Source organism: Leptidea sinapis, chromosome 47 (genome assembly GCF_905404315.1).
Source record: "Leptidea sinapis chromosome 47, ilLepSina1.1, whole genome shotgun sequence".
Classification (NCBI taxonomy): domain Eukaryota; kingdom Metazoa; phylum Arthropoda; class Insecta; order Lepidoptera; family Pieridae; genus Leptidea; species Leptidea sinapis.
Window position 1 is genome coordinate 2,434,683 of NC_066311.1, and position 25,331 is coordinate 2,460,013.

The 25,331-nt window shown below is 35.8% G+C and overlaps 1 protein-coding gene across 1 annotated transcript; it reads left to right on the forward strand.

Annotated features, from left to right (window-relative positions):
• The first annotated feature begins 12,516 nt into the window (after positions 1–12,516).
• On the forward strand, positions 12,517–18,059 carry LOC126978063 (alpha-(1,3)-fucosyltransferase C-like). Its single transcript, XM_050826775.1, has 5 exons — positions 12,517–12,542; positions 13,659–13,784; positions 14,049–14,201; positions 16,790–16,900; positions 17,813–18,059. The coding sequence occupies exons 1-5, from the start codon at positions 12,517–12,519 to the stop codon at positions 17,979–17,981; spliced, it is 585 nt and encodes a 194-aa protein (XP_050682732.1). The 3' UTR covers positions 17,982–18,059.
• Positions 18,060–25,331: the final 7,272 nt, after the last annotated feature.

The window sequence follows — 25,331 nt, forward strand, 5'->3', positions numbered from 1 at the left end:
GTATAATCCGGCTAAGTTTGAAAGCAAACAGTTGCTTTTAAACGTAGTGGATTTCCGCTATCTCCGTTTTTACAAGATTATAGCCGTCATCTGTCAATATATCAATGACTGCACGTTTCATACATTCAAGTGAATCGCTTTTTTTTTAAATTAAAATCTGCCCAGACTTCGAAATTTGAAATGTAATTTTGTAATAGGTTTTTATTATTTTTATTATAAGTGGTCAGTTTTAGAAGTTGTTTCATGCCTTACATATAAATATTAAGTTTTTACGAATAAAACGATAGCTTGATATGAATAGTGAAAAATTAAATATTATGATATTCCGCTCTGTGCGGGTGTTCTTGTGGCGACCGTTTGTCATGGCCAGCGATATGCAAATGAGAAAATAGACAATTTCAGATGTCCACTTGCATTTTGTGTTGGCTTTACATTTTGTAACAACGTACGTTTTGTAACAGCTTTAGCTGTAAATGTTTCATGCAAATAAAGAACTTTGATCTTTGAATGATGATGATTTTTGAACTTTGAATAATTGAGACAACACGTCCTGAGGATGCGTCGTGTAGAGACGAAGCACGTGTCGAATTGTTTTAAAAACAAATATTGGCGGAATTAACACTGAAGAAAACTAAAATCATTTGTATAATTATAGATTTCCGCAAAGTAACGCCTTATTTAATATTTTTTTTTAATTATAATAGTCTAAACACATGGTCGGATTGGGTACGGCCTGACATAGGACGGTGGGCGCCTCGCACCAATTGGTCGAATTAATTATTAAATTTACTTACTCGTAAGTAAAACCTTGTTATCGTTGCCACAATATATTATAATTTTTGTACGCACCTATTGAAGAGTCTGGAAACTTCCCAAATTATATGAGCTTGTATGAAGGTTAATCTTCACTTGAATCTAAACAACATTCGTAATAATATTTACTTTACTTTAGTTATTTCCATAGTATTATGTCCTATGGTATATTGCTATGGGGCAACGCTGCCGATATTAATACAATATTTGTGCTGCAGAAGAGGGCTATTTGCGCTATTTATTACCTAGGTCATAAAGAATCATTGAGAGCAAAATTCAAAGAAATCAACATCTTGACTGTTGCTTCTCAATATATTCTTGATAATGTAATGTATGTTCATAGGCACATAAGTGAATTTGCCAGAAACTGTCATAACCATAATGTTAACACCAGGAACAGACATAAACTGATAATGCCTACTACTCGGCTAAGTCGAGTTAGGAAGTCTTTTGTGGGGCGATGTATATTCTTTTACAACAAGATCCCAGAAAATGTTCAAAACAAAATTATAACGTTATTCAAAAGAATTGTTAAGAAACGTTTGTGTGGTAAAGGTTACTATAACATAAATGATTTTCTTAATGATACCACAGATTGGGAATGTAGTAACCGCCCTCAGGCTATTAAATAATAAGTTTAATTGTACAATATTACTTTGTAAGCATATTTATTCGATGAAAAAAAGAAGCCCGCTGAGTTTGTTGCGCCCATTCTTCTCAGGTCTTAGGCATTCATTTTGGAATGGGTGGTAGTTTTTTGACTTTCACTAAGTGATATCACATCCTATTTTGAATAAAAATATTTGAATAAGAATTTGAATTTGAATAACACAGATGAAACAACATAATAGGCGGACCTGTATTTCTTAGATGTACCTAAATTGTTCGAGTTTCACGTCCGTATAATAGCCTAAACACATGATCGGATTTGGTACGGCCGAACCATCGGACTTAGACTGATACCGGACCATATCCGATGGTATGTCGCATTGTCCAACGCACATAATTATTATTATTACTGTCCAGACCGTATTCGGGTCAAGAAATAATACCTTATAATTATCAATAAATTTGGAAATGTTGAGCGATACTGCAAATTGGCAAGAAAACAGTTGCCACTCTTTTACGTTAAGAATTAAAGCAGTCTTAGAAATGTATATATTTACATTAATTCTATGCAAGGTGATGCAATAAAATAATCAATAACTTTAGTTGAAAATAATTGTAATTTTTAGGTAACGTAGGTCTTTGCTTTACGTTATATATTTTCTTCTATTTAAATGAATACGCTTTAAGCTTTGAAAGAGTCTTTTTAGACTAGCTGACCCGGCAGACTCCGAATACGAGTAGCCTGAATGGATAAATAAAAGACCTAAACTGTTGTATAAAATTAACTAAAAACAAGCAATAGGAATCGTTTTCTTATTAAAACAAATAATAAAAAATGCTCAGTATGAATTAAATTTTATTATTGTTTTCGATTAATTACACACGATGTCGCATGGGGACACACCAAAGGAAAATCAAAATGGTTGTTTTTATTTCCTTCCGAGCATTTTCTAATTTATTCACATTTAAAACCTTCTCTGGACTTCCACAATTAATTTTAGACCAAAATTAGCCAAATCGGTACACCCGTTCTCGAGTTTAAGATAAACATTGAGTTGTGAATATGAATTCGAATTAACGGCGATGCGCTTTGTTATAAATTCTCTTGAAATTCATTAAAAGTATAAATGAACGTCACTCAAATTAAATTAAACGTTGATTACAAAGACTGCTTGGAGATTCTGAATAAAAATTATCACCTCCTCGTACCGAGTCAGCTGGTTTAAGTTCATTTTAATAAAAGTGAACGACTACAAGAAACTTGGATGTCTCTAGATTCAACTTGATTTTTTGCTGAACTGAATATTCATAATTTTATCAGATTTGGGCTTTCTCTTAATGATTTGTAAAGTAATCTTAAAATGGAATATAATTCATGGTATAGTTTTAATAGTAGCAACTCTGGCTGTGGTTGTGACTCACCATATGGTGGGGCTATTTATACTTCCATGCAGAGCATCCCACTTCTTTTTGCAATAATAATAAAATTTCTGGAATGAGACGATTATACGAAAGGTCAAGTTATCTAAGTATCTTGTAAATAAATACACTTTTAAAATAAACTCTTTGGCCCGGCGTAATAATAAGCTACGCTCGACCAGCGTCAGCGCTATGCTCGACCGGCGTCAGCGCTATTCTCGACCGGCGTCAGCGCTACGCTCGACCGGCGTCAGCACTATTCTCGACCGGCGTCAGCGCTATTCTCGACCGGCGTCAGCGTTACGCTCGACCGGCGTCAGCGCTATTCTCGACCGGCGTCAGCGCTACGCTCGACCGGCGACAGCGCTTCGCTCGATCGGCGTCAGCGCTACGCTCGACCGGCGACAGCGCTACGCTCTATCGGCGTCAGCGCTAGGCTCGACCGGCGACAGCGCTAAGCTCGATCGGCGTCAGCGCTACGCTCGACCGGCGACAGCACTACGCTGACCGTCGCGTCGTTCGAGTACTAAATACAGCCTAAGTCTATGGGGTAAACTGTGTGTCCATCCGTCTTTGAGCTAGCTATACCTCACCGCAATAGTTAGACATAAAACATACAACACTAGTATCTAGTACATAACTTTTGGCGCCATACAACAAATATTAAAAATTAAGATGATGAATTCTGAAATATCGTCCATTAAAAAAAAATGGTTTCGTTTACATAAGTATTTTAATAAAGTAGATATATTACTATCCTTTATTCATATTCAATAAACAAAAATATAATTTCAGTCAAATAACCGTTATCAATAGGTGTGGGGTTCGAATCTACACTCCATCTGGCGCCTTAGACCACTCGCCCAACCTGACTTAATAGCTGTTGTTGATTCAACTTCACCCTTTCTCTGCGGGCGGCCGTAATGTGACATGCGATATATGGACGAAAAATATTGAGGAGATGTTCAAATTGTTTCATTTTAGCATGTTATATTACGAGTATATCATCATTAACCCAAAAATATTTGCTTGCAATGGAAAAATTAATGAATACTCCAGTTATCTCGCGTTAGCCAAGTATTCAGTTATAATTGGTGCAATTTGATTTGAACACGTTCGGTTCCAGTTGTGGAAGTACTCTTGCTTCGATGTCAAAAGTGTGCTTCACAAAATATGACATTTACAGTAAAATGTGTGCATGAAATGATGTACTTGTTTTTTTGGGAAATAGTAGGAGTGGAAAGAATGAAAGAAAACCCATGTCGTATCATCCTGGGAACACTGCGCAAAGAAGGTCATTCCATACTTTAATTGTACGAAAAGCACCAACCAACCTATAAAAATTAATAATTACAAACTTGATGTAGTAGAAACGAAAACATTCCTAGGCATTACATTAAACTTTAACCTACAATGGGACGCTCATAGAAAAAACTTATGTAGGCTCCTTAAAATTGCTAAATCTTTTAAAGTGGACTGTGTTATATTTTATAATAAACTCCCGAATGATATTAAAATATTACCAATTAAAAAAAATTTAATGTATCGTAAAAAATTAATCAACATCTAAAGCCTATTATAATGTGAAAGATTATTTGAATGATAATGATAGTTGGGATTAATGTTTCTAAATTTGTTGTTAATACTGTTATACTCTAGAATTTGAATGCTTTTGTAACTTTTTTACTTCATCCTGACTTGCACTAAATAACTTATAAAGTTTTACAGTGAATAAGATTTTTTTTTAAAACTGAAATTTAAATTTGAAATCGGCTGTAATTAAATTATGCACACTTTTACCACGAGACATTGTTTAGTATGAATACGACAGCATTTAAAAATCGCTGCTGTAAAAATACTATTATCAGTTCTAAAGGCACTGAGTCGCGACTGCATTTAAATTGAAAAGCTTTATTTCAAAAATAGCCTTCAGTTAAATAATATTATGATTCCTAGCAATTGAGTGCATAATATTTAACTTTTATTCTGATATCTATGTTGTATTTAGTTTACTTTACATACATTTGTTACACTACCAACTCTAATGTTAATATTGTTAGCTGACTGTGCTGCTCATATTTCAATGATTACATGGCGATTTTGAATTATCTAAATTGATTTGTGTTAATCATTTATATCAATACTGCTTAGTGCTGACCAGGCAAATAATAATTTGACCCCGCGACCGGCGATTGTTTGACATCACCAGGGGCGTGCAGTTGTTTTCTAGCAAGGTAGGCAGTTTACCAATGGGAGGCTCCTTTGCACAGGATGCCGCCTAGATTATGGGCACCACAACGGCGCCTATTTCTGCCGTGAAGCATTACTGTGTTTCGGTCTGAAGGCCGCCGTAGCTAGTGAAATTACTGGGCAAATGAGACTTAACATCTCATGTCTCAAGGTGACGAGCGCAGTTGTAGTGCCATTCAGAATTTTTGCGGTTTTGCAAGAATCCTTAGTGGCACTGCATTGTAATGGGCAGGGTGTATCAATTACCATCAGCTGAACGTCCTGCTCGTCTTGTCCCTTATTTTCATAGAAGAAAAAAAAGGCACGTTGCACAAAGGTTGTTGCGTTAGTCCGACATTCTTAGGTTTTGAAGACTACATAATATTGAAGTTGTTTGTGTTTCGCATACATTGCCGTTACGTCAATCTAATACTTTAGTTTAATGAGTGGGTTTTCAATATGTACTATTGATTACAATACTATTGTATTGAATTAATAGATGTTTGGTTATAGAATAATGAAACCAAATTGAACTAAAACAACTTTAATACTAGCCCCCTTATTCATAATGGTCCGCTAACTTTAAACACCCGCTAAGGAGTGTTTTTTCTCATTCTGACTTAGGTCAATATAAGAAGACAGAGTGAGAATTAGCAATGCTTTAAGTTAGCAGACTATTATTAATAAGGGGTTAGTTCTATATTTGTTTAGGTTCTTAACAGTGTGGGCACTGCCTAATTCCCTGTATTGTATGCACGCCTCTGGATATGTCATATGTAATGAAATTTCACTGACTGAATTATTTGTATTGCGAATGTATGGGTATTTCTAAGTCAAAAAATACAGATTCGAATTTGTAATAACCAGCATATTATATACTAAAACCTTCTCCGAATCATGCTGCATCTTATGGCATTAGTATTAATCCGATCGGTTTAGTAGTTTTCGGACTATAACCGAAGGAGATAAACGGCTGTCCATTTATTAGTATAGGCACAGTAGACATATGTATCAGTATGGAAACTAAGCCTTGTTGATAAAATACTTATCTACATGTGCGTACACTCCATATAAAGAAGAAATAGCGAAGAAATAGGGTTGGCAGGTTATTTTTCTAACCGACTTCAAAAAAGGAGTTTTTGAATGAAGGTTCTTATGGGGCGTTGCAGAGCGTAAAAAAGTAAAAAGCGTAAGATTTTTATGTATATTTTATGTTTGAATTATGATAGCTATTCAGTGTAAACTGCAATATTATAATCTACATGATGTAATATTTTTTTTTATATAATTTTTTATTTCATATATTGACGGAAAACTTTGAAATATGTGATTTTAAACTTTGTCCGTTGAAGTGTCACTTCTACCACAGTCTTAAGAAACTCTTCCTTGCAGTCATCCCACGACGTGTCTAGACGGGGCGATTATAGTTTTCGTGAGTGTCAATAACGAATTTGACATCTATTTTGAGATCCAAGATGGCGGATGTGACTCTTACAATAAAATCAAATTGGGTATCATTTTCGAGATTTTGGGGAGTGTCAATTACAAATTTGACACCCATTACAAGATCTAAGATGGCGGATGTGACATTTTCAATAAAATCAATACGGGTACCATTTTTGAGATTTTTGGGAGTAGGTGTCGGTGAACACACAATTCTATTTCAAAAGTCCAGCATTATCGGCTTCAACACCCTCGAGAATCATGAAAACAACACTCATGATAAAGAAGGTTATAATTTCAAGTAGTTCCAACATGGATTTACATTTTGACAGCACTATCAGTTTCAACATCCTCTAAAACTATGAAAACGACACCTATGATGAAAAAATTGTCAATTTCATGCGGCCGCCATCTTGGATTTACATTTTGACAGAACTATCTATTTCAGCACTATCAGTTTGAGCACCCTCAAAAACCATGCAAACGACCCATGATGCAAAAATTGTCAATTTCATGCAGCCACCATATTGGATTTACATTCTGACACCACTATATGTTTCGTAGCATCCTCGAAAACCACGAAAACGACACGTGTGATGAAAAACTTGATAATTATTTGCAGCCGCCATCTTGAATTTTCATTTTGACAGCACTAGCTGGTATTGGTTTCAACACTCACAAAAACCATGACAAAACACATGTAGGTAAATTTGTTTGTCCAAACTAAATAAATATAATAAACATCCAAGAAAACCACTATACCACACTCATAAAAAATGATAATAAATATTGCAGCCGCCATCTTAGTGTAAATTGTGAATTATGTTCACGAATTTATTATATGCGATCTCACGGACATATAATTCAAATACCTTTTAATTATAATAATAATATAACAATAAATCAATCTTATATACTTAAACTACTTTATAGTTTACAAAACGAGAACTGGAGTTTTGATGGAGCCAAGTTCAAATAGCCGTATACCACACAATACGCTAAATACGAAATAAATAACAACGTGACACTCGACTCGTTTTGACCGCGAAAACCGCTTAGGGGCCTCGTTGATGAGCATGTTTATGTGAGTGTGTCATTTCAAACGTTTTTAGGGAGTTTCCGTACTGGTACATATGTCTACTGTGGTATAGGTAAAAAGACACAAACTTACACTTTTTTTTAAATAAGAGACAGGACGAGCAGGACGTTGATGATGCAGTCAGTAATTGATACGCCCTGCCCATTACAATGCTGTGACGCTCAGGATTGTTGAAGAACTCAAAAATTCTGAGCGGCTCTACAATTGCGCTCGTCACCTTGAGACATAAGATGTTAAGTCTTATTTGCACAGTAATTTCACTAGCTACGGCGCCCTTCAGATCGAAACACAATATTGTTTACACATAACTGCTTCACGGCAGAAATAGGCGCCGTTGTGGTACCTATAATCTAGCCGGTATCCTGTGCAAAGGAGCCTCCCACTAGTCAACACTACACTCCGAATACACATCTTTTAGTTTTTGCAGCCGCATAAGAAAAGTCGTATTTCAAACAAAAGTTCTATTCTACTACGAGTATAATATACAACGATGACGAATCTTCAAATAACAAGTAACCAGGTCAAAGAGTCCAGTCATATTCAGAAGCTAAAATGGTACTCGTTTTATGAATAAAATTACATTAAAGACCCAAAAAGAAATTAGAAATTCAGTTCCTACGCCTTGAATGCACACAACTGGTAAATTAGTGAACTTTTATAAGTCAGGTCCTTTAATACCGACTTTGAAGAATATCCGTGGTCATGAACAGCGTACTTACTTTTAATAACTTTTCGCAAATATTCAGCTGCTTGCGTGCTGTCGGGAAAAAGTTTGTGGAATCGAGAGTCCCGAAAGCGAATCTAAATGTTGTAATATTTAATTAAGTTTCATATTTATAAATCCGTTTAAGTTTTAATTAATTGTTACATCAATTTGTTATCTTATATCTTTAAACAAGCATTTCTTGTATATATATTTGAAAAACAAATTTTTATGAACGATGCGGGACTCGAACCCACGACCTCTGGTGTTCCGTGCCAGTGCTCTAACCAACTGAGCTAACTAGTGACGTATCGTCATACAATCTTGTATGATTTGTTCAACTCTCAGGTTGTGGCTTCATCGATAACCTGCTCAACCCCAATGCATATTAGGAAATTGACTTGAAATGTTGCTTTTGTAAGTCTACACAATTTGTTCTATCTTTAAAGTGATGATTTTTTTGAAGTAAAACTTCTTTAGTCGCGACTTGGGGGTAACTCAGAATTTTTTTCTGACGGAAGTAACGCTCAGTACAAAGGTCAATTGAAAGAATTTTTTAAGCCGTTATAATTAAATGGTTTTAAAAAATATTTCAAATTGCTTAGTTATATTTTTTAAAATTCTACAAGTGTTTTTATTGTTTACTTATTAATACTACAGCAATAAATAATATATAAGAGTTATGTTTTCAGAAATTTTCTGACATTTGCTAATATGTGCTCGGTTTTTGTTTTTCGTTTCCATTATTAGGATAGGCAAAGTGTTCGAGCCCATACAGCCATATTTGTTAATATTTAATAACAACGTCATATTGATATGTGCTAATAATAATAGAACTTTCAATTTCTTACTATCAATTATTTTAGTATTGAATGAAAATTTAATAAATATGCAAGTGGTATTACTTAATTATAAATATAGTGAAAATAATAATCAGTTAAATAAAATGGCGGAATCCCAGGAACATTTTACTCTTTCATCAATAAATAAAAATAAGAGAGAAAATGAAGAACCTGAATGACCTGAATGGCCTGTAAAAAGTTTAAGTGTTTATATTCTGAAGAATAATAATATCAAAGCAATATAAATAATAATAGCAAAACAACCAAAGCACCAAAAAATCTAACAATGATCCTAGCTCTACTACTACTAGGATATCATCCCCACCATCTGGATGTGTGGTGGTCCTCCACAGTGCGGTTTTCAAGGAGCTTTCTTCCACGTACTACAAAGCTGTGGAATGAGCTTCCTTGTGCGATGTTTCCGGGACGATACGACATGGGTACCTTCAAAAAAAGCGCGTACTCCTTTCTTAAAGGCCGGCAACGCCCCTGTGAGTCCTCTGGTGTTGCAAAAGATTGTGGGCGGCGCACATAGGTAGATTTCGCGAATTTAGGCGGCCAAAAACATTTTACTGTGTTAACAGCTTTTAAATGGGGTTTTAGTAATTAAAAGAGGTTATTATAAAATGAAACACTGTATGGAGTAAAACAAAAATTTTTAATAAATTATTTACTAAAAATATATATAAATATTAAGATTTTAATAAAAATTTATATTATTATGTTGTCTCAGCGGAGTAATTCACGGGACGATGCCCGGTCCTTTGAGAGGCTTGCATGGGGGCATGGGTCCAACATGTAGAGGCCCTTTGAGACTTTTAACTGTATAAAAAAATATATATATATATATATAAATATATATATTTACCTATATAACTAAATATATATAAAAAAATCTAAATAAGTATACTAATATGAAAAAAAATAAGACATTTGATATTTACAAAATAATTTTATTCCATTGTATATCATAAAAAACAAAAAAAATAAAACATTTTATAAAAAGTTATTAATCTTCAGAAAAAGATGTGTCGGAGTCCTATATTTCATTTTCGGTCTCATTTGGATCCCCAGGCAACAACATTGCAATAGTTTCGCTTAAAAAAGATTTATGTGAGGTTTTCCTGATTGGCCTCAAACTACTTAACAATGGATCTGATAATAATAATAATCTATGAAAAATATCTAAGTTGCACTCTTCGCGCGAAAACTTTCTCGCGTAATTTAGCCTGTAGGTGCGAAAGTGTTTGTTGCGTGCCTCTGCCGCTTCTTCTGACAGCTGTCCTATCGGCAGCAATGCATGTTCGATGATGCTTTCACCGTGGATTAACATCTTATGCATTGTTGGCTTCATGGGGTGCCATCCATAAAGATCAACATATAACTTTGCTGTATCCAAAGCGTAGTTATTATATTTAGAAACATCATTTTTATGGCCACTAGTAATCACCTCTAATATAACCTTCAACCTATGGATAACTTCATGGTTAATGCCTGTAATCTCAGCAGCCAATTCAGTGTCATCAAAAAAGCGTCTACTGGTATTCCCATCATTTGTGTTACCAAAGTTAGCTTTAGGCATATCAACTAAAAGGCCAGTTTCTGTTCTGAATCTTTCTTGAATTTCCCTTTATCTTTGTTCTTCTAACAACTTTTCCTCTGGGGTCCTCCTTTCTCTGTACTTTTTTACGAGACTCTCGAAACTCGAGAGCTTCGGGACATTTTACTACATTATTTTTACTAAGATCATTGAAGTCTTTTGATGTCGCTCCACATATAAAACACCGACTTGTTGAAGAAGTGTTTGTAGCTGCGTTGCATACTTTGCCGTCAATCATCGTCATTTTCATAATATGCCGAAACGTATATTCGTTAGAATTAATATTAACTTTTGTTGCGGTCAGGCGCTTTTGTGCATTTTCTACATATGCTATTTCTTCTCTAGTGATATTTGTTGATTCTTTCACGAAGCGAAATCTAATCGGTCGGCAAAATCGTGGTGACGAAGGTGTAGGATTCTGCCATACAACCTTTTTGCCCTGTTCTCCACAGACAATTTGGATTGGAACAAAAGAACTCAAGAATATATTTGCATCAGAGTCGGCATCTTCTGTAAATTTCTGCTTATACCGCGTTTGTTGTGAGCCGTCACAACCCCATTTCAATATAATAGTTAATGATTGTCTTTCATTAGAATTAGTGTTATCAAAACTTCTTCCAGGAATTTCGATAAGCGCGTAACGGTGTGATCAATTAGGCTTTGAAGGTCCATTTCCGCGCAGGTAGCCGTTACCCGTAAAGCCGATTTCGGCGGGTAACACTCTTGCTTTGCTTTCAACAAAAGGTCATAACAAGGGAAATGTCTTTTGTTTGTTGCTCTTATTATTTCATATTGCCTACGTGTGAGATCAGCCTCAACAAACATCTTAAGTGCTTCGAAGGGGGTCAACGGAGGGATAGCTTCATCAACCTTAGAATAAGCCTTTTTGTATTGACTGGCTTTTGTTGGCGAATTGGTTACGTCCTTCAGGACTTTGGACGCATTTCTTTTTCCATCTGATTGTAAAAGTACTTGCGCAGCATGGACTATTACTTCAGGGTCCACAGAAGAACGTATTTCTTCTGTTTTCCTTCTCTTGCTTCGCTCACTCAAATCGGCAAACGATTTACTTGGACGACCCTGGCGATGAGTTGTTTCAATCGGAATCTCAAAGGTTCCACCTAACCAAGAACTATTATTTTTTTCGAAAAACTCTTTATTTTTATGTGCTTTCAACCATCTTTGTTTCAATTGCGATCTAACGTATGAAAATTTATGCTTAAGAGTTTTTTTATTGTCTTCTGTATCACCATAGCGCACCAGCAAGTAATTCTCTAAATAATCCAATTTCTCATCAAAAGAAGGTAAGTTTTGTCCCTGCATTAGGTCAAATAAATATTTTTTCGTCACTACCTTCACGCCAGAGGTATTTGATGACCCTAAAACGAAGACAACTATATTTTAGAAGCGTTAGAAAAAATAATTTTTTTTCTTGTTTTTTTACAAAAAATCTTTGATTAAGGATTTTTCCGAGATTTGCGGTTTCTAGCGGCAAATTTTTTGTTTACTATAATACTAAGTCCCTGTTTATACCGTAAAAGAGAAGAAAACAGGTGGGATGGACCCTGAAGTATAATTAAAACTCTTGAGAAATCGAAAATCAATGATAAATTTGTACAAAAAACATCTTGTCTTACAAGTGAAAAAAAATATGACAATCTGTAATAAAACACCATTATTATATATAGTTTCAAAGATTCATACCTGAATTATGCGAATCCATCACTTTCACTAAGGTAATTAACTTCACAAAAAAAATATGGACTTTGTAAGAGAAGTTGCACAGTGAGCGACGCGACGCGTCGAGAACTGTAACGTACACCGGGAACGGAGGTCAAGTTTCGACTATGTGTAAATAATTCATGGCACATGGCCCAAGGGTGGGGATAGTGAGGATAGATTCATGGAAGTGTCTTGTAACGGTACCGGTCAAAGTTTTATGGCTAAATTGACTTTGAAAAAATGACTTTTGGCCGCCTAAATCGTCGAAATCTACCTATGTGCGGCGGTGATCTCTTAACACCAGGTGACCCGTACGTTCGTTTGATCTCCTATTCCATAAAAAAAACAGTGCCTATTGCTGCCGTGTAGCAGTAATGTATAAGCATTGTTGTGTTTCGGTCTGAAGGGCGCCGTAGCTAGTGAAATTACTGGGCAAACGAGACTTCACATCATATGTCTCAAGTTGACACTACAATGTAATGGGCAGGGCGTATCAATTACCATCAGCTGAACTTTCTGCTCGTATCGTCCTTTACTGTCGTAAAAAAATATATTCAATGATTTACACCAAAATAATTAAATGGCAAACATAATAGACTATTCATCACTTATAACATTACAATATGAGAAAACAATAAAACATTGATGGACATTGAAAACGAACAATAGGTGTTATGAATTCCAAATAAATTTTGTTCGCGATATGCTCAGAAAAAGCAAAACATAGCGAAGCAATACATTCTACATCAATATGTCAAGAATAGCACGAGCAATTTTAATCAGTGCATATAGTGCTCTGTTACTGCATCTTATAACATTTTATTTTATTTCTCAAAATGATTTAGTTGAACTAGATTATCTTGTACGCAAGCCAGGCGCGTTGAAACAATTACTACGTGAAATCAAAAGAAATAAAAATAATGCGATTCAAATGACGTACAATTTTAAAAGACCGTACAGGCTTCCAACAGATTATAAATATATTCTCAAATGGACGCAAGCATTTTCACATTACTCCTCATCAATCTTCAAAAACGGCCAGAAGGTATTCATCGACAACAACTGTTCGTACAGCAACTGTATATTGACCAATGACAAGGGCATAATTGAAGATTTGAGATATTTTGATGCAATACTATTCGACGTTGAAAACAATTGGGACGATCATCCTCCAATCAGAGCACTTTATCAGCGTTACATTTTCACTGCATCAGAATCTGCAGCTAACTATCCCGTTTGCTCACCATATTTTGAGGACTACTATAACTCTACGTGGACTTACAAACTGGATTCAACGATACGATGGTCTTATGTCAGTATATTTGATAAGAATAATAATATCGTAGGGCCTAAAATTAACATGTCTTGGATCAATCCAATGCTTCCGACTTCAGCTGCTGTTAAAATGAAATTGGCTGGTAAAAAGAAAACAGCTGCCTGGTTTGTTTCTAATTGTTACTCAAAGGAACGCCAAATCGTAGCAAAGGATATAGGAATCTCTTTGGCTAAGTACAATATGAAACTAGATGTATATGGATGGTGCGGTAACATGTCTTGTCCCCGCGACAGGATTGAAGATTGTCTTGATCTCTTGAGAAAGGACTATTTCTTTTATCTGGCTTTCGAGAATTCTCTTGCAGAAGATTACGTGACCGAGAAGATATTGTATCCGTTAATGCATTATACCGTGCCAATAGTTTATGGTGGAGCAGATTATTCAAGGTAAGCAGCATTGAAGGTTTTCAAATTCATATATTTTTATTCGAAACAGGAATTTTTAAGTCACCTATTGAACATCAATAGGTAATTGATGTTCAATAGGTGATTATTATCACCCATTCGGAAATACATGCCTCAGACCTGTGTAAAATGGGGTCATGAAACTCAGCGGACTTATTTTTGTTCATAAATATTTAATTACAGTAATATTTATTAATAAACTAGCCTGAGGGCGGTAGCTCCAATTCCGTGGTATCATCAATAAAATTAGTTACCTAAATCACATAAACGTTTTTGACTATTCTTTTGAATTTTGCACACACATGTGTTTTGTATGTATTTGTATGTACTTAACCTAGCTTAGCCTAGCCTAGCTATAATTTAAGCTATATAAAATATAGAGAATAGCAATGACTATAAAAACGAAGTTTTTATACAGATTATACTTAGCTAACACTTGTTTTACCTAAGTAAAGTCTGGAAGCGTATTTAATAAATGAAGTCCCCACGATAGGTGCGCTGAATGTGACGCTGTACGGACACGCGGCACGTGAAGAAGAACTTGATTTCTAGGTCAGAAAGAATCCCTACAAATAATATTATAAATGTAAATGTAAGTTTGTTTGTTACGCTTTCACACCTAAACCACCGAACCGATTTTGATAAAATTCAGTGCTGAGATAGACTAGAGCTTGAAAAAGGACAAAAATAAATAAATGAAGCGGTTGAAATAGGGGATGGCAGTTTGTATAGAAAGTTGTCATTATCATGTATAAAACCATGAAACTTTGTATTTAGGCACTCGATTAGAAATCATTTATAAACATTTGTTCGAGCATTTTTGAAACTTTGACCTACATGGAGGTGAAATAGAAGATTAAAGTTGACAGGGAAAAACTATTAAAGAGACTGTCCACAATGACAAGGGATATCCGCTGTAGCATAGAAGAGTGCTGCCAGCAGCGGAAAGAGCAATTTGTATGTGTACTACTTGAAAAGTCCTAAAAAATACAAATGCCCAAATTAACTATTTAACGCTGACGAAGTCGCGGGTAAAAGCTAGTATATATATATGTGTGTACGTAACACAAGAAACAAACAGTTAACTGCTTGGGCTACTAAATCGAAACAATTTAACTCAGCACGCAATAGCTTACAAGCAGTTATAAAAGAAATATTTCACCCGTTTGAGGCAACCCTTTTTGAATTTATACTTATTTTGGGAAAAATTATCAGAATGAATCTTTACGATGGGCGCACACACCGCCTCGCAAATTAGACACTCTGACGTTAGCTGGTCAACAAGACCATTTGTTCTTAAATACAGCTACCATTAGCCTCTTTTAAAGTTGTAACTCATATGTCTACTGCGAACCAATGGACGAGAAATAAATTTTAATTAAAATGTTTAAGTTGTAAAGTTTGAAAAAAATCTTTCTAATTGTATAAAAACAAATTAATGGTTTTGTTCTCTCTCCAAATACCTTTAATTTCCTAAACGGTGGCAGTAGCTCCATGGTCAAGATATTCAAACAATCTTTGTTAGGTCTCGTACAAATCAGCGCTAATGAATATTCCCTATTCACATATTATACAAAATTTTTAACTTAATTTAATTATTTTCAGGCTAAGTCAAAATGACTTTAGTAGTTTTATACACGCATTTGATGATGTAAAAGAAAAATTATGCAGAAATGAAAAAAATACTTCATAGCTGCTAAACAACATTTTATTGCTGATCAACTTAATAGTCTGTTACCCATTATGTTGTTAATATGTATTAAACACTAAGTTAATTTTTTAGATTAATTAAGAATTTTCTAATTGACTTAGGCATATAAAGTCAAAACGAAAAGCAAACAATGCTAAGCGCCTTGCGCCGCCCTTCATGGCCTGCTGCCGAAGCAATGGCCCTTTTGGGCCTAGGGCAAATACGTTCCTACGACATCTCTTCACCATTAAAAATATTATTTTATTTACTACTAGACTACCCTGGGGTTCTCCGGAAGACCAGCGCTGATCATATTATTACCTGTAGGTATGACTAGTATTATGCTGAGGTGAACTCCAATTCTGCATGTTAGTATAAATTAATAAATAAGTCTACTTGTATACTTTAAGTTGCAGAATAAATGATTTTTCTTTGTTTTTATCACGGATTTACTCATGTTTTATCGGTGTAGGTACCGACTAGTTTCGGACCATTCGGAGGTCCTTCATCAGGGTGAGTAGTAGGTTTGCGATAACGACCCGTCTCATACTGCAAATTTGAGGTCGTAGTGCGCGGCTGGATAGGGCGGGGGTCGCGGGGTGCGTGTTGATGTGTGTACAAAATGTCCACTATATAACCATCGGCAGTTTTGGTGTTATTCCGAGATGCGTTTAACAACACGGGTTTCCAAGTAGGTGGCAGAGCCCAACCCTTGTCTCTATTAAAATTTGGTCGCTTTTGCGTCCTGAAGCTTGCGAGACACAAAGTTGTAGAACTTTGAAGATGTATTTGAGGAACCTCGTACCTGAATTGGTTATTGAAGAACCGATAGTGGCTCGGTTTTTATTTTACCCAAGTAATAGTATAACCATACTTACAGATTTCTTCCACCTGGGTCTTATATCGATGCTGGAAAATTGAGTGCAGATGAAGTAGCGTCTCTAATATTGAAAGCAATCAACTATCGACATGAATACGAAGATTATTTTAGGTAATCCATCCATACCCTAAAATTTATTGAGCATAAGTGGGGAATGTAATATTTAAAAGTAAAGATTATAACAAGAGTAAGGATTTTGAAATTACTCAGATAAGGTAAATAAGGTAAGGCTCGTCAGAGCTAAGACATACATACACCCGCACCGCGGCAGTGACTTTTTCACGTTAGTTTAAGAAGTAAGAAAAAAAAAAGACAGCTTTAAGTGCCGTGGATTAATGGCAATATACGAAACGGTCACTAACCTAATCTTGGAGTGCAGGAATGGCAAACAACGGCCAAAAACCTTGGTAAATACAAGATCGCTCCAAGAATTCTGCAAACATCCCAATAGTGTTCTTTACTTCTTAGCTGAGCTGGTTGGAGTACCTGGCCAATACTGCACTTAAAATTACTTCACCCGGAAGATGTCCACTGCTGGACAAAGGCTTTCCCCAAAGATCTCCACGATGACCTGGTCCTGCACTGCCCCCATCCAACCTATTTCGGCGATCTTGACCAGATGATGGGTTTTCATCGATTGTCTTGTAGCAACAGGCTCTATCTAGACGTATAAATAATCTATGATTTGGATCAGAAATAACATTATTTGAACGCAAATAAATTTGAACACAAAATTTTATGAACGATGCTAAAAAAACATAACAAATTGTTTATATTTACAAGAGCGACATCTCAAGTCAATTTCCTTATATGCAAATATTGGGGTTGAGCAGGTTATCAACTGTAAAGTAGATCCTGTAGATGAAGCCACAACCTGAGCAGGCAGAAGCCAGTTGGGTTCGAGTCCCGCATCGTTCCTAAAATTTTGTTTATATTTTATTTGTGTATTAATCGTTGAAGTGAGGGTTATAACTATAAAAAAATAACATAACAAATTGATTATTTGAACGGTTTTCTTTTCAGATGGCATAATCATTATGAATACAAAGAGTTTCCAGCTGAAGCCGATGTGTGTTCCCTCTGCAAGCTGCTCAATACACACGAAGATAACACATCTATTGTTAACAATTTCAGAAAGTGGTGGAATCCTGACTATGAAATTATTTGTGTAAACGAAGGAATGAGAATTTAGGACGTGTGTGATTTATAATAATTAAGAAATCTTTATTGCTTATATAAAAATAAAGTTCTACGGTGTTTTTTTAATTTACAGGCAGCTGTATGAGCGCGGTAAACCCAAATATTACCGCCATCTTGGTAATATGTACTAAAAACTTGAAAAACTATTCAAATCAAACTATATATAAAAAAAAAAAATAAAAAAAAAAAAAAAAAAAAAAAAAAAACAATTCAATGGGGATATAGGACCTCAGACCAGCAGTGTAATTATACCGAATTATGTAGTCAATATCTAGATAACTATAAATATAATAACTTACCGTGTTGTGGTACTTGTTGTAACATGCGTGATCACCACCAGTATATAGATTCGTTATATGCTAGCATGATTGAATGTATGACTAGGGCTGCCACTGACACCTACACAGGAGGAACAAAAACCAGGAAAAAGACAGTGGTGGGCTGGAATCGACATGTGAGGGAGTCCCATGCTAGGGCCAGACAGTCATTTCTGATTTGGAATCGGCATGGACGTCCTTCTCATGGAGATATTTATGAAGAAATGGCTAATTCTAGAAAATCATTTAAGCAAAAATTAAAATGGTGCCAATCCAATCAGGACAAAATTAAATTGGACATAATTGCAACCTTTAGACGAAATAATGACTTTGGAAAATTTTGGAAGGAAACGAATAAATTAAAGCCTAAATGTAGTACTCCTGTGTCGGTGGGTGGTTTACACCACCATAAAGATATAGCAAACTTATTTGTAAATACATTCCGTGTAGACTGCCCCTTAATCGGCGCATGCCCTACCGCTGAGTCACACCCCGGTGGCGACGCGGGCGCGGGCGACTCGTGCACGCTACACGTGTCAGTTGACGAGGTGGCGCGGTGCGTGAGTGACATGCAGCGTGGCAAGTCCCCGGGCCACGACCACCTCAGTGTGGAGCATGTGCTATACGGTGGCCCGAGGCTCTTTGAGATAATGGCTACATTATACAATTCATGTATCGATCATAGCTATCTCCCTGTAAATATGATGAAAACGAATGTAATACCGATCGTTAAAAACAGAGCTGGTGACGTCTCCGACTCTAAAAACTACCGCCCTATTTCTCTCACAACAATATTTTCAAAAATTTTTGAGAGATTGTTAATATCCCACTTAAATTGCAATATCAAATTACACTGCGGTCAGTTTGGTTTTCGTAGCGGTTTATCAACAGACTTAGCCATTTTTGCCTTAAAAAGTACTGTTAACTATTATCTCACTAGGGAAACATCCGTATATGGATGTTTCCTGGATCTGAGCAAAGCATTCGATACTATTAATTACAATATTTTGTGGAATAAACTGCGAGCTACCAAAGTACCTAGCAGGATAGTGGATTTGTTACAGTTTTGGTATACAAACCAAATTAACCAAGTAAAATGGCAAAATGATTTTTCCGATACCTATCGGTTAAATTGCGGCGTTAGGCAGGGTGGTCTGACGTCACCGATTCTATTTAACATCTATGTAAATGAACTGATCGCGGAACTGAGCAGTGCTAGGGCAGGCTGCCAGATTGGAGGCGTCAGCGTTAACAATCTGAGCTACGCTGATGACATGGCTCTGCTCAGTCCCTCGGTCTGCGGCTTGCGTAGCCTTATTGTCATTTGTGAAAAATATGCGGAAAAACATGGATTATTGTATAATGTGTCTAAAACTAAAGTTATGATATTTAAATTCAAAAAAGGTCCAGAAAATGTACTGCCTATAAAACTATGTGGCTCAGAACTGCAATATGTGACTAAATTTAAATATCTAGGACATGTACTAAGTGAGACGATGAAAGATAATGAGGACCTAGAGAGACAGAGAAGGTCACTGGCAGCAAAAAGCAATATGCTGGCTAGGCGTTTCGCCCGCTGTTCCCGACAAGTAAAGGTCACCCTGTTCAAAGCCTACTGCCAGGCACTCTACACCTCTCAGCTCTGGTACAATTACACCAAAGCCACCTTTGACGCTCTCAGAGTGCAATATAACAATGCGTTTCGGTCTCTACTGGGGTTGCCATGGAGGTGTAGCGCGTCGGGTATGTTCGCGATGCTCAGGGTTGACGATTTTTATGCTGTAATGCGTAGGGCTAGAGCGGGATTTCTGACGAGATTATATAATAATCGTAAAAATTGTATATTGAAAACGGTAAAACATTACCACCGAAACATACCAAAATTTTTTCTTATATAATAATGTTATTTTTAATATTTTTAATTTTCCATTTGTAATTTATACTTTTTAATTCTAATTTATATAAAATTTCTTTTACTAATTAATGTTATCTAATTAAGTAATGTTGTATACCTTTTTTAATGCAAAATTGGCTATGGATGATATAATCTGTCCGAAATAAAATATTTTTATTTTTTATTTTTATTTATAGGGCACAAGTCGATGTATATGATACCTGCAAAACACGATTTTTGGACAAACTAGTCTTTCCTAGGCTTTTTATAGGCGATAAGATAAAACCGGTACAGACTAGGCTAAACTAGTTATACCAGTGGGAGGATCCTTTGCACAGGAAGCCGGCTAGATTATGGGTACCACAACGGCGCCTATTTCTGCAGTGAAGTGTAAACATTACTGTGTTTCGGTCTGAAGGGCGCCGTAGCTAGTGAAATTACTGGGCAAACGAGACTTAACAACTTATGTCTCAAGGTGACGACCGCAGTTGTAGTGCCGCTCAGAATTTTTGAGGTTTTTCAAGAATCTTGAGGGGCACTGCATTGTAATGGGCAGGGCGTATCAATTACCATCAGCTGAACATCTTCTCGTCTCGTCCTTCATTTTCTTAAAAAAACTGGTATTAGCTTGGTTATAGACGGTCTCTCAAAGAAAAATTTAAAGAAAAAATATATTATAACTGCTCATTGTCAGTACATTTATGAAAATCTAATATACCTTCAGAAATATCGTCACCTTTTTGCTATTAATGGTGATTTTCTTTATTATAACACTAGAAATAAGGGGGTAAATGTATACACTTCTATAATAAAATCCCAACCACTGTTCAGGCATTATATTTAAATTAAATTTATATGTTTTATTAAAAAATGGCTCTGTCGTAAATCCTACTACAACACAGCTGAATATCTAAGTGATCGGACAGCCTGGGACTAGATTATTATTATTTTATACCAATAGCAATGACAGTACAATATTGTATATTTTATTAAAAAGAGCGCAATAACGACATGGGTACCTTCAAAAAAAGCGTGTACACGTTCCTTAAAGGCCCGCAACGCTCTTGTGATTCCTCTGGTGTTGCAAGAATGTGGGCGGCGGTGATCACTTAACACCAGGTGACCCGTACACTCGTTTGTCCTCCTATTCCATAAAAAAAAAAAGAATGCTAGAAGAGTTTCTTGCCCGCTTCTTCTCTCTCAGAGCGCCATTTGTAGTAGCAGTACTAGTATTTATATTAGAAACGACATCAAAAAGAATTCAAAAGGAATCAATTTCGAGAAAATAAATTACTTTTTTGGCTTTAATACAGCCCCGTTGAGCCTAAAACGAATGAGTATACTTCCCAGTCTCTTCATGTGATTTTATAGCGGTAGTCTGTACCTAAAATCTGAAACTAAAATACCGGGTTGCGTAGTAAAACTTTGTAAAAAGAATACTACAAGAAATAAGGATCACTGGGATCGCATATTATCATCAGTAAGTATTTTGAATTTTATCAATTGGAATGTAAAATAACACGAAGCGTATGTTAAAAAATTTGAAAGATACAATTGAGTGTCAAGATGCCACGCACACAAGCATATAATAGTTGCCTTTTTTTTATGAAAATAAAGGACGGACAGGACGCTCAGCTGATGGTTATTGATACGCCCTGCCCATTGCAATGTAGTGCCGCTCAGGATTCTTGAAAAACCCCAAGATGTTAAGCCTCATTTTCCCAGAATATTCACTAGCTACGGCGAAGATAGTTGCCTTAGTAAAAATGCTTGTGTTTTTAGGTAGTGCGGTGGAGAAAAATCCTTAATCTAAGGTTGTCACGTTCAATATTTAACAGATTTTTCAGAGACAGCTCCACCATTGTGACACAAAAGCGGTTGCAGCAATTCATTGATGTGACCCAAAAGTTGGTATCAGTTTCTTGCTATTTCTTCTCATTAGCTCAACCCTTTACGAAATAGCAGTAGATTCAATAAGAAAAAAAATTTTTTTTGACATTCATAAGTGTCATTTCCGTGAACTACATTAAATAAAGTGATTTTGATTTGATTTGAGTTCCATTAGCCACTTTTAATATTTAACATGGCTGAACTAAGCAAATATTTTCTGTTACCGATCAAAAATATGAAGTACTAGCTGATGCCCGCGACTTAGATAAAAGGTTTTTAAAATAATATTTCGAGGAAGATTGCTCTGGCAAACTAAGCCTACTATTGGTATAGTTATAGCTCATCGACTTGAATTCCAGTTTTTCACAAATCCCGCGGGAGATATGGATTTTCCGGGATAAAATGTAGCCTGTGTCCTTTCCCAAGCTCTAGTCTATCACTGTACAAAATTTCATCAAAATCGATTCAGTAACTCAAAGCGTAACAAACAAACTTACATTCACATCCTACTAATATCTTACCTTTCTTGGCGTGCGTCCATTCGGAATGGGATGTCGCTATGCCAACTAACGGCCGTTTCCAATATTCAGTCTATCTCTTACTTGAGATAAAAATCGTAACAATCGTTAACTTTTCTGTCCCAATAAACTTATCGACGGTAACTCACCTTATCCGTACACGCTGTCTGTCAATGGGACGACGTATAGCTTACCAGCGATAGAAGTTCAACGGAAATTGCAATTCACGCGTCCCATATTGGGAACGGCCGTTAATGGCTGACAGACTTACCTTGCTTGTTTCAGTATGACAACTCTCTTTTTTTTATGGTATAGGAGGACAAACGAGCGTACGCGTCACCTGGTGTTAAGTGATCACCGCCGCCTACATTGTCTTGCAACACCAGAGGAATCACAAGAGCGTTGCCGGCTTTTAAGGAAGGTGTACGTACGATGTACGAAGGTGTCGTATCGTCCCGGAAACACCGCACAAGGGAGCTCATTCCACAGCTTAGTAGTACGAGGAAGAAAGCTCCTTGAAAACCGCACTGTGGAGGACCGCCACACATCCATATGGTGGGGATGATATCCTAATTTGTGGCGTGTCGTGCGAAGGTGGGATTCGGCGGCAGGAATCCGGTTAAACAGCTCTTCGGAACACTCCCCGTGATAAATGTGGTAGAAGACACACAATGAAGCGACGTCTCTACGCAACGCCAAGTGATCGAGCCGTTCACAGAGCACTGGGCTCTCTGTTATTCCTACTTAAACATTTTATTGAGATAAAACCTTTAGTTGTGAATGCAACGGGCAACTACTAGTTTATAATTTTAGTAGAGATGTCCCTGAAAATAACACACCAGGCAATTAAGATTCTAAATTACACCGTAAAGCTGGTAAAACTATGATTCAATAAATCAGCCAAATTCACCAGACCGCTTGTTAGAGAGTCTTATCTATTAAGCCGCAAACGGAATAATCCTAATTAAAATCCTTCCTTCACTATGATTTATATTCTATTAGTTATTTTAGTATTTGTTATCCTTTACATTCATTTTTACTTTAAATTAATCCTTCTATAACTTTTTAAATATAATTTATTTAATACAACATTCTCAATAAATTTAATACAAAATATCTTCTTTCAAATCCATTTATTTTAATTATATATGAGGGACATCGATGTACAATAAACAATTAGATTCACAACCATGCTCAAAAATTATTTGGAGAAAAACTCTGCCCACGCGTCTATTAGACAGAGTTTTCGTTCATTTGTGTTTCGACCGCGCTTTGAATATAAAGCCACGCAATGACAGTGTTCCAATGAACACAACAGTTTTTCAATGAAAAACTGTCCAAATAACAACATTTCACGACTTAAAAAGAATGGAGTGTTGTATTTCAGGTAAATGCCCATTTAAATTAATAAAAATTGTAAAACTAACTTGATGTTTTTAATCAATTTGCTAAATAATTATTACATTTAAATTGCTAAAAACAAAATGTTTTTGCCTTGTGTTCGCGTCCTTCTAATGAGCGTATACATTAGACTTTGAACATTACTGCCACGAAATAAGGTATGTTTTAATGTTATCTGTATAAGTTAATGTATATGTGTATACAACGCCGTCTTTATTATGCTATAAGAATGTGCGCGACAAATTTATGAATAACTCAACATCGCGCCAACCGATTTCGGTAATTCTATAGAAAGGATATACTTCAAAGGAAGTTTAGTGAGAGTTTAGTTAGGTTTTAATTACGGGATCCATGACAAAGTAATGGAACTCTAAAATTCTTAGGAGCAAATTAACGATACTAGGCCAAATTTTTTTTATGCTATTCAGCCAAGGTAGAGATGTGCTTGAGGGGGCGAGAGTGGGGCTAAGGCGGGAGGACACCGATTCCAAAAATAGCATTAATCGTTACTAGTATTAGATTTATTAATTAGATTATATAAAAATACGCAATTATTTTCATACTTTTTAGTGCATATTATATCGCTTGCTTTGGAATAGTGTTTTTGAAGTCGGCTGTTTTTAATGTTAATTTTTTTTTGACGATCTTTTGCGTGGCAGTCCCATCGGCGGTACCGCTGGTAATACAACATGGATGTCTTCAAAAAAGCGAGTACACTTTTCCTCTGGTGTTGAAAGAGATTGTGGGTTGCGGAGATCCTTTAACATCAGGTACGCTCGTTCTTCCATTAAGAAGACACAGTTTTAATTATTTCTTATAAGTGAATATGCGAACACACACCAGGTTTCAGAATTATCCAGTCTCACTTCCTTAATGAAGTCGCCGAACTCTCAGCATATAAATGTTTCGTGCTGTTTTCTGAGTAGAAAACTTAATCCGAAGTTTAGTTGCAAAAGTGTGTTGAATTGCAGTGAAATATGCAAGAACGGTAGTGACATACATCATTAGTCGCAAATACATACACGGATAAATTTATTTAACTCAAAATGAAGTTGAGTTATTCAGAAGAGTGTTGCCTTTATATGGATAAGTCTTAATTTCATGTATCAACTATCAAATGAGTCATATTATATTTTAGTCGTACAGTTACACTTATGACGGTCACCTTTTCTCAGTCAAAATACCTTTATTAAACGGTCCTAATCCGAAAAATATTCAAATAATAAAAAAGATAAAACATTTCGAATTAATATTAAAATAATATTTACCTGTAGGAGTGTATAAAATACAATTTTGTATTGAATATTTGTTATATCCGAAAA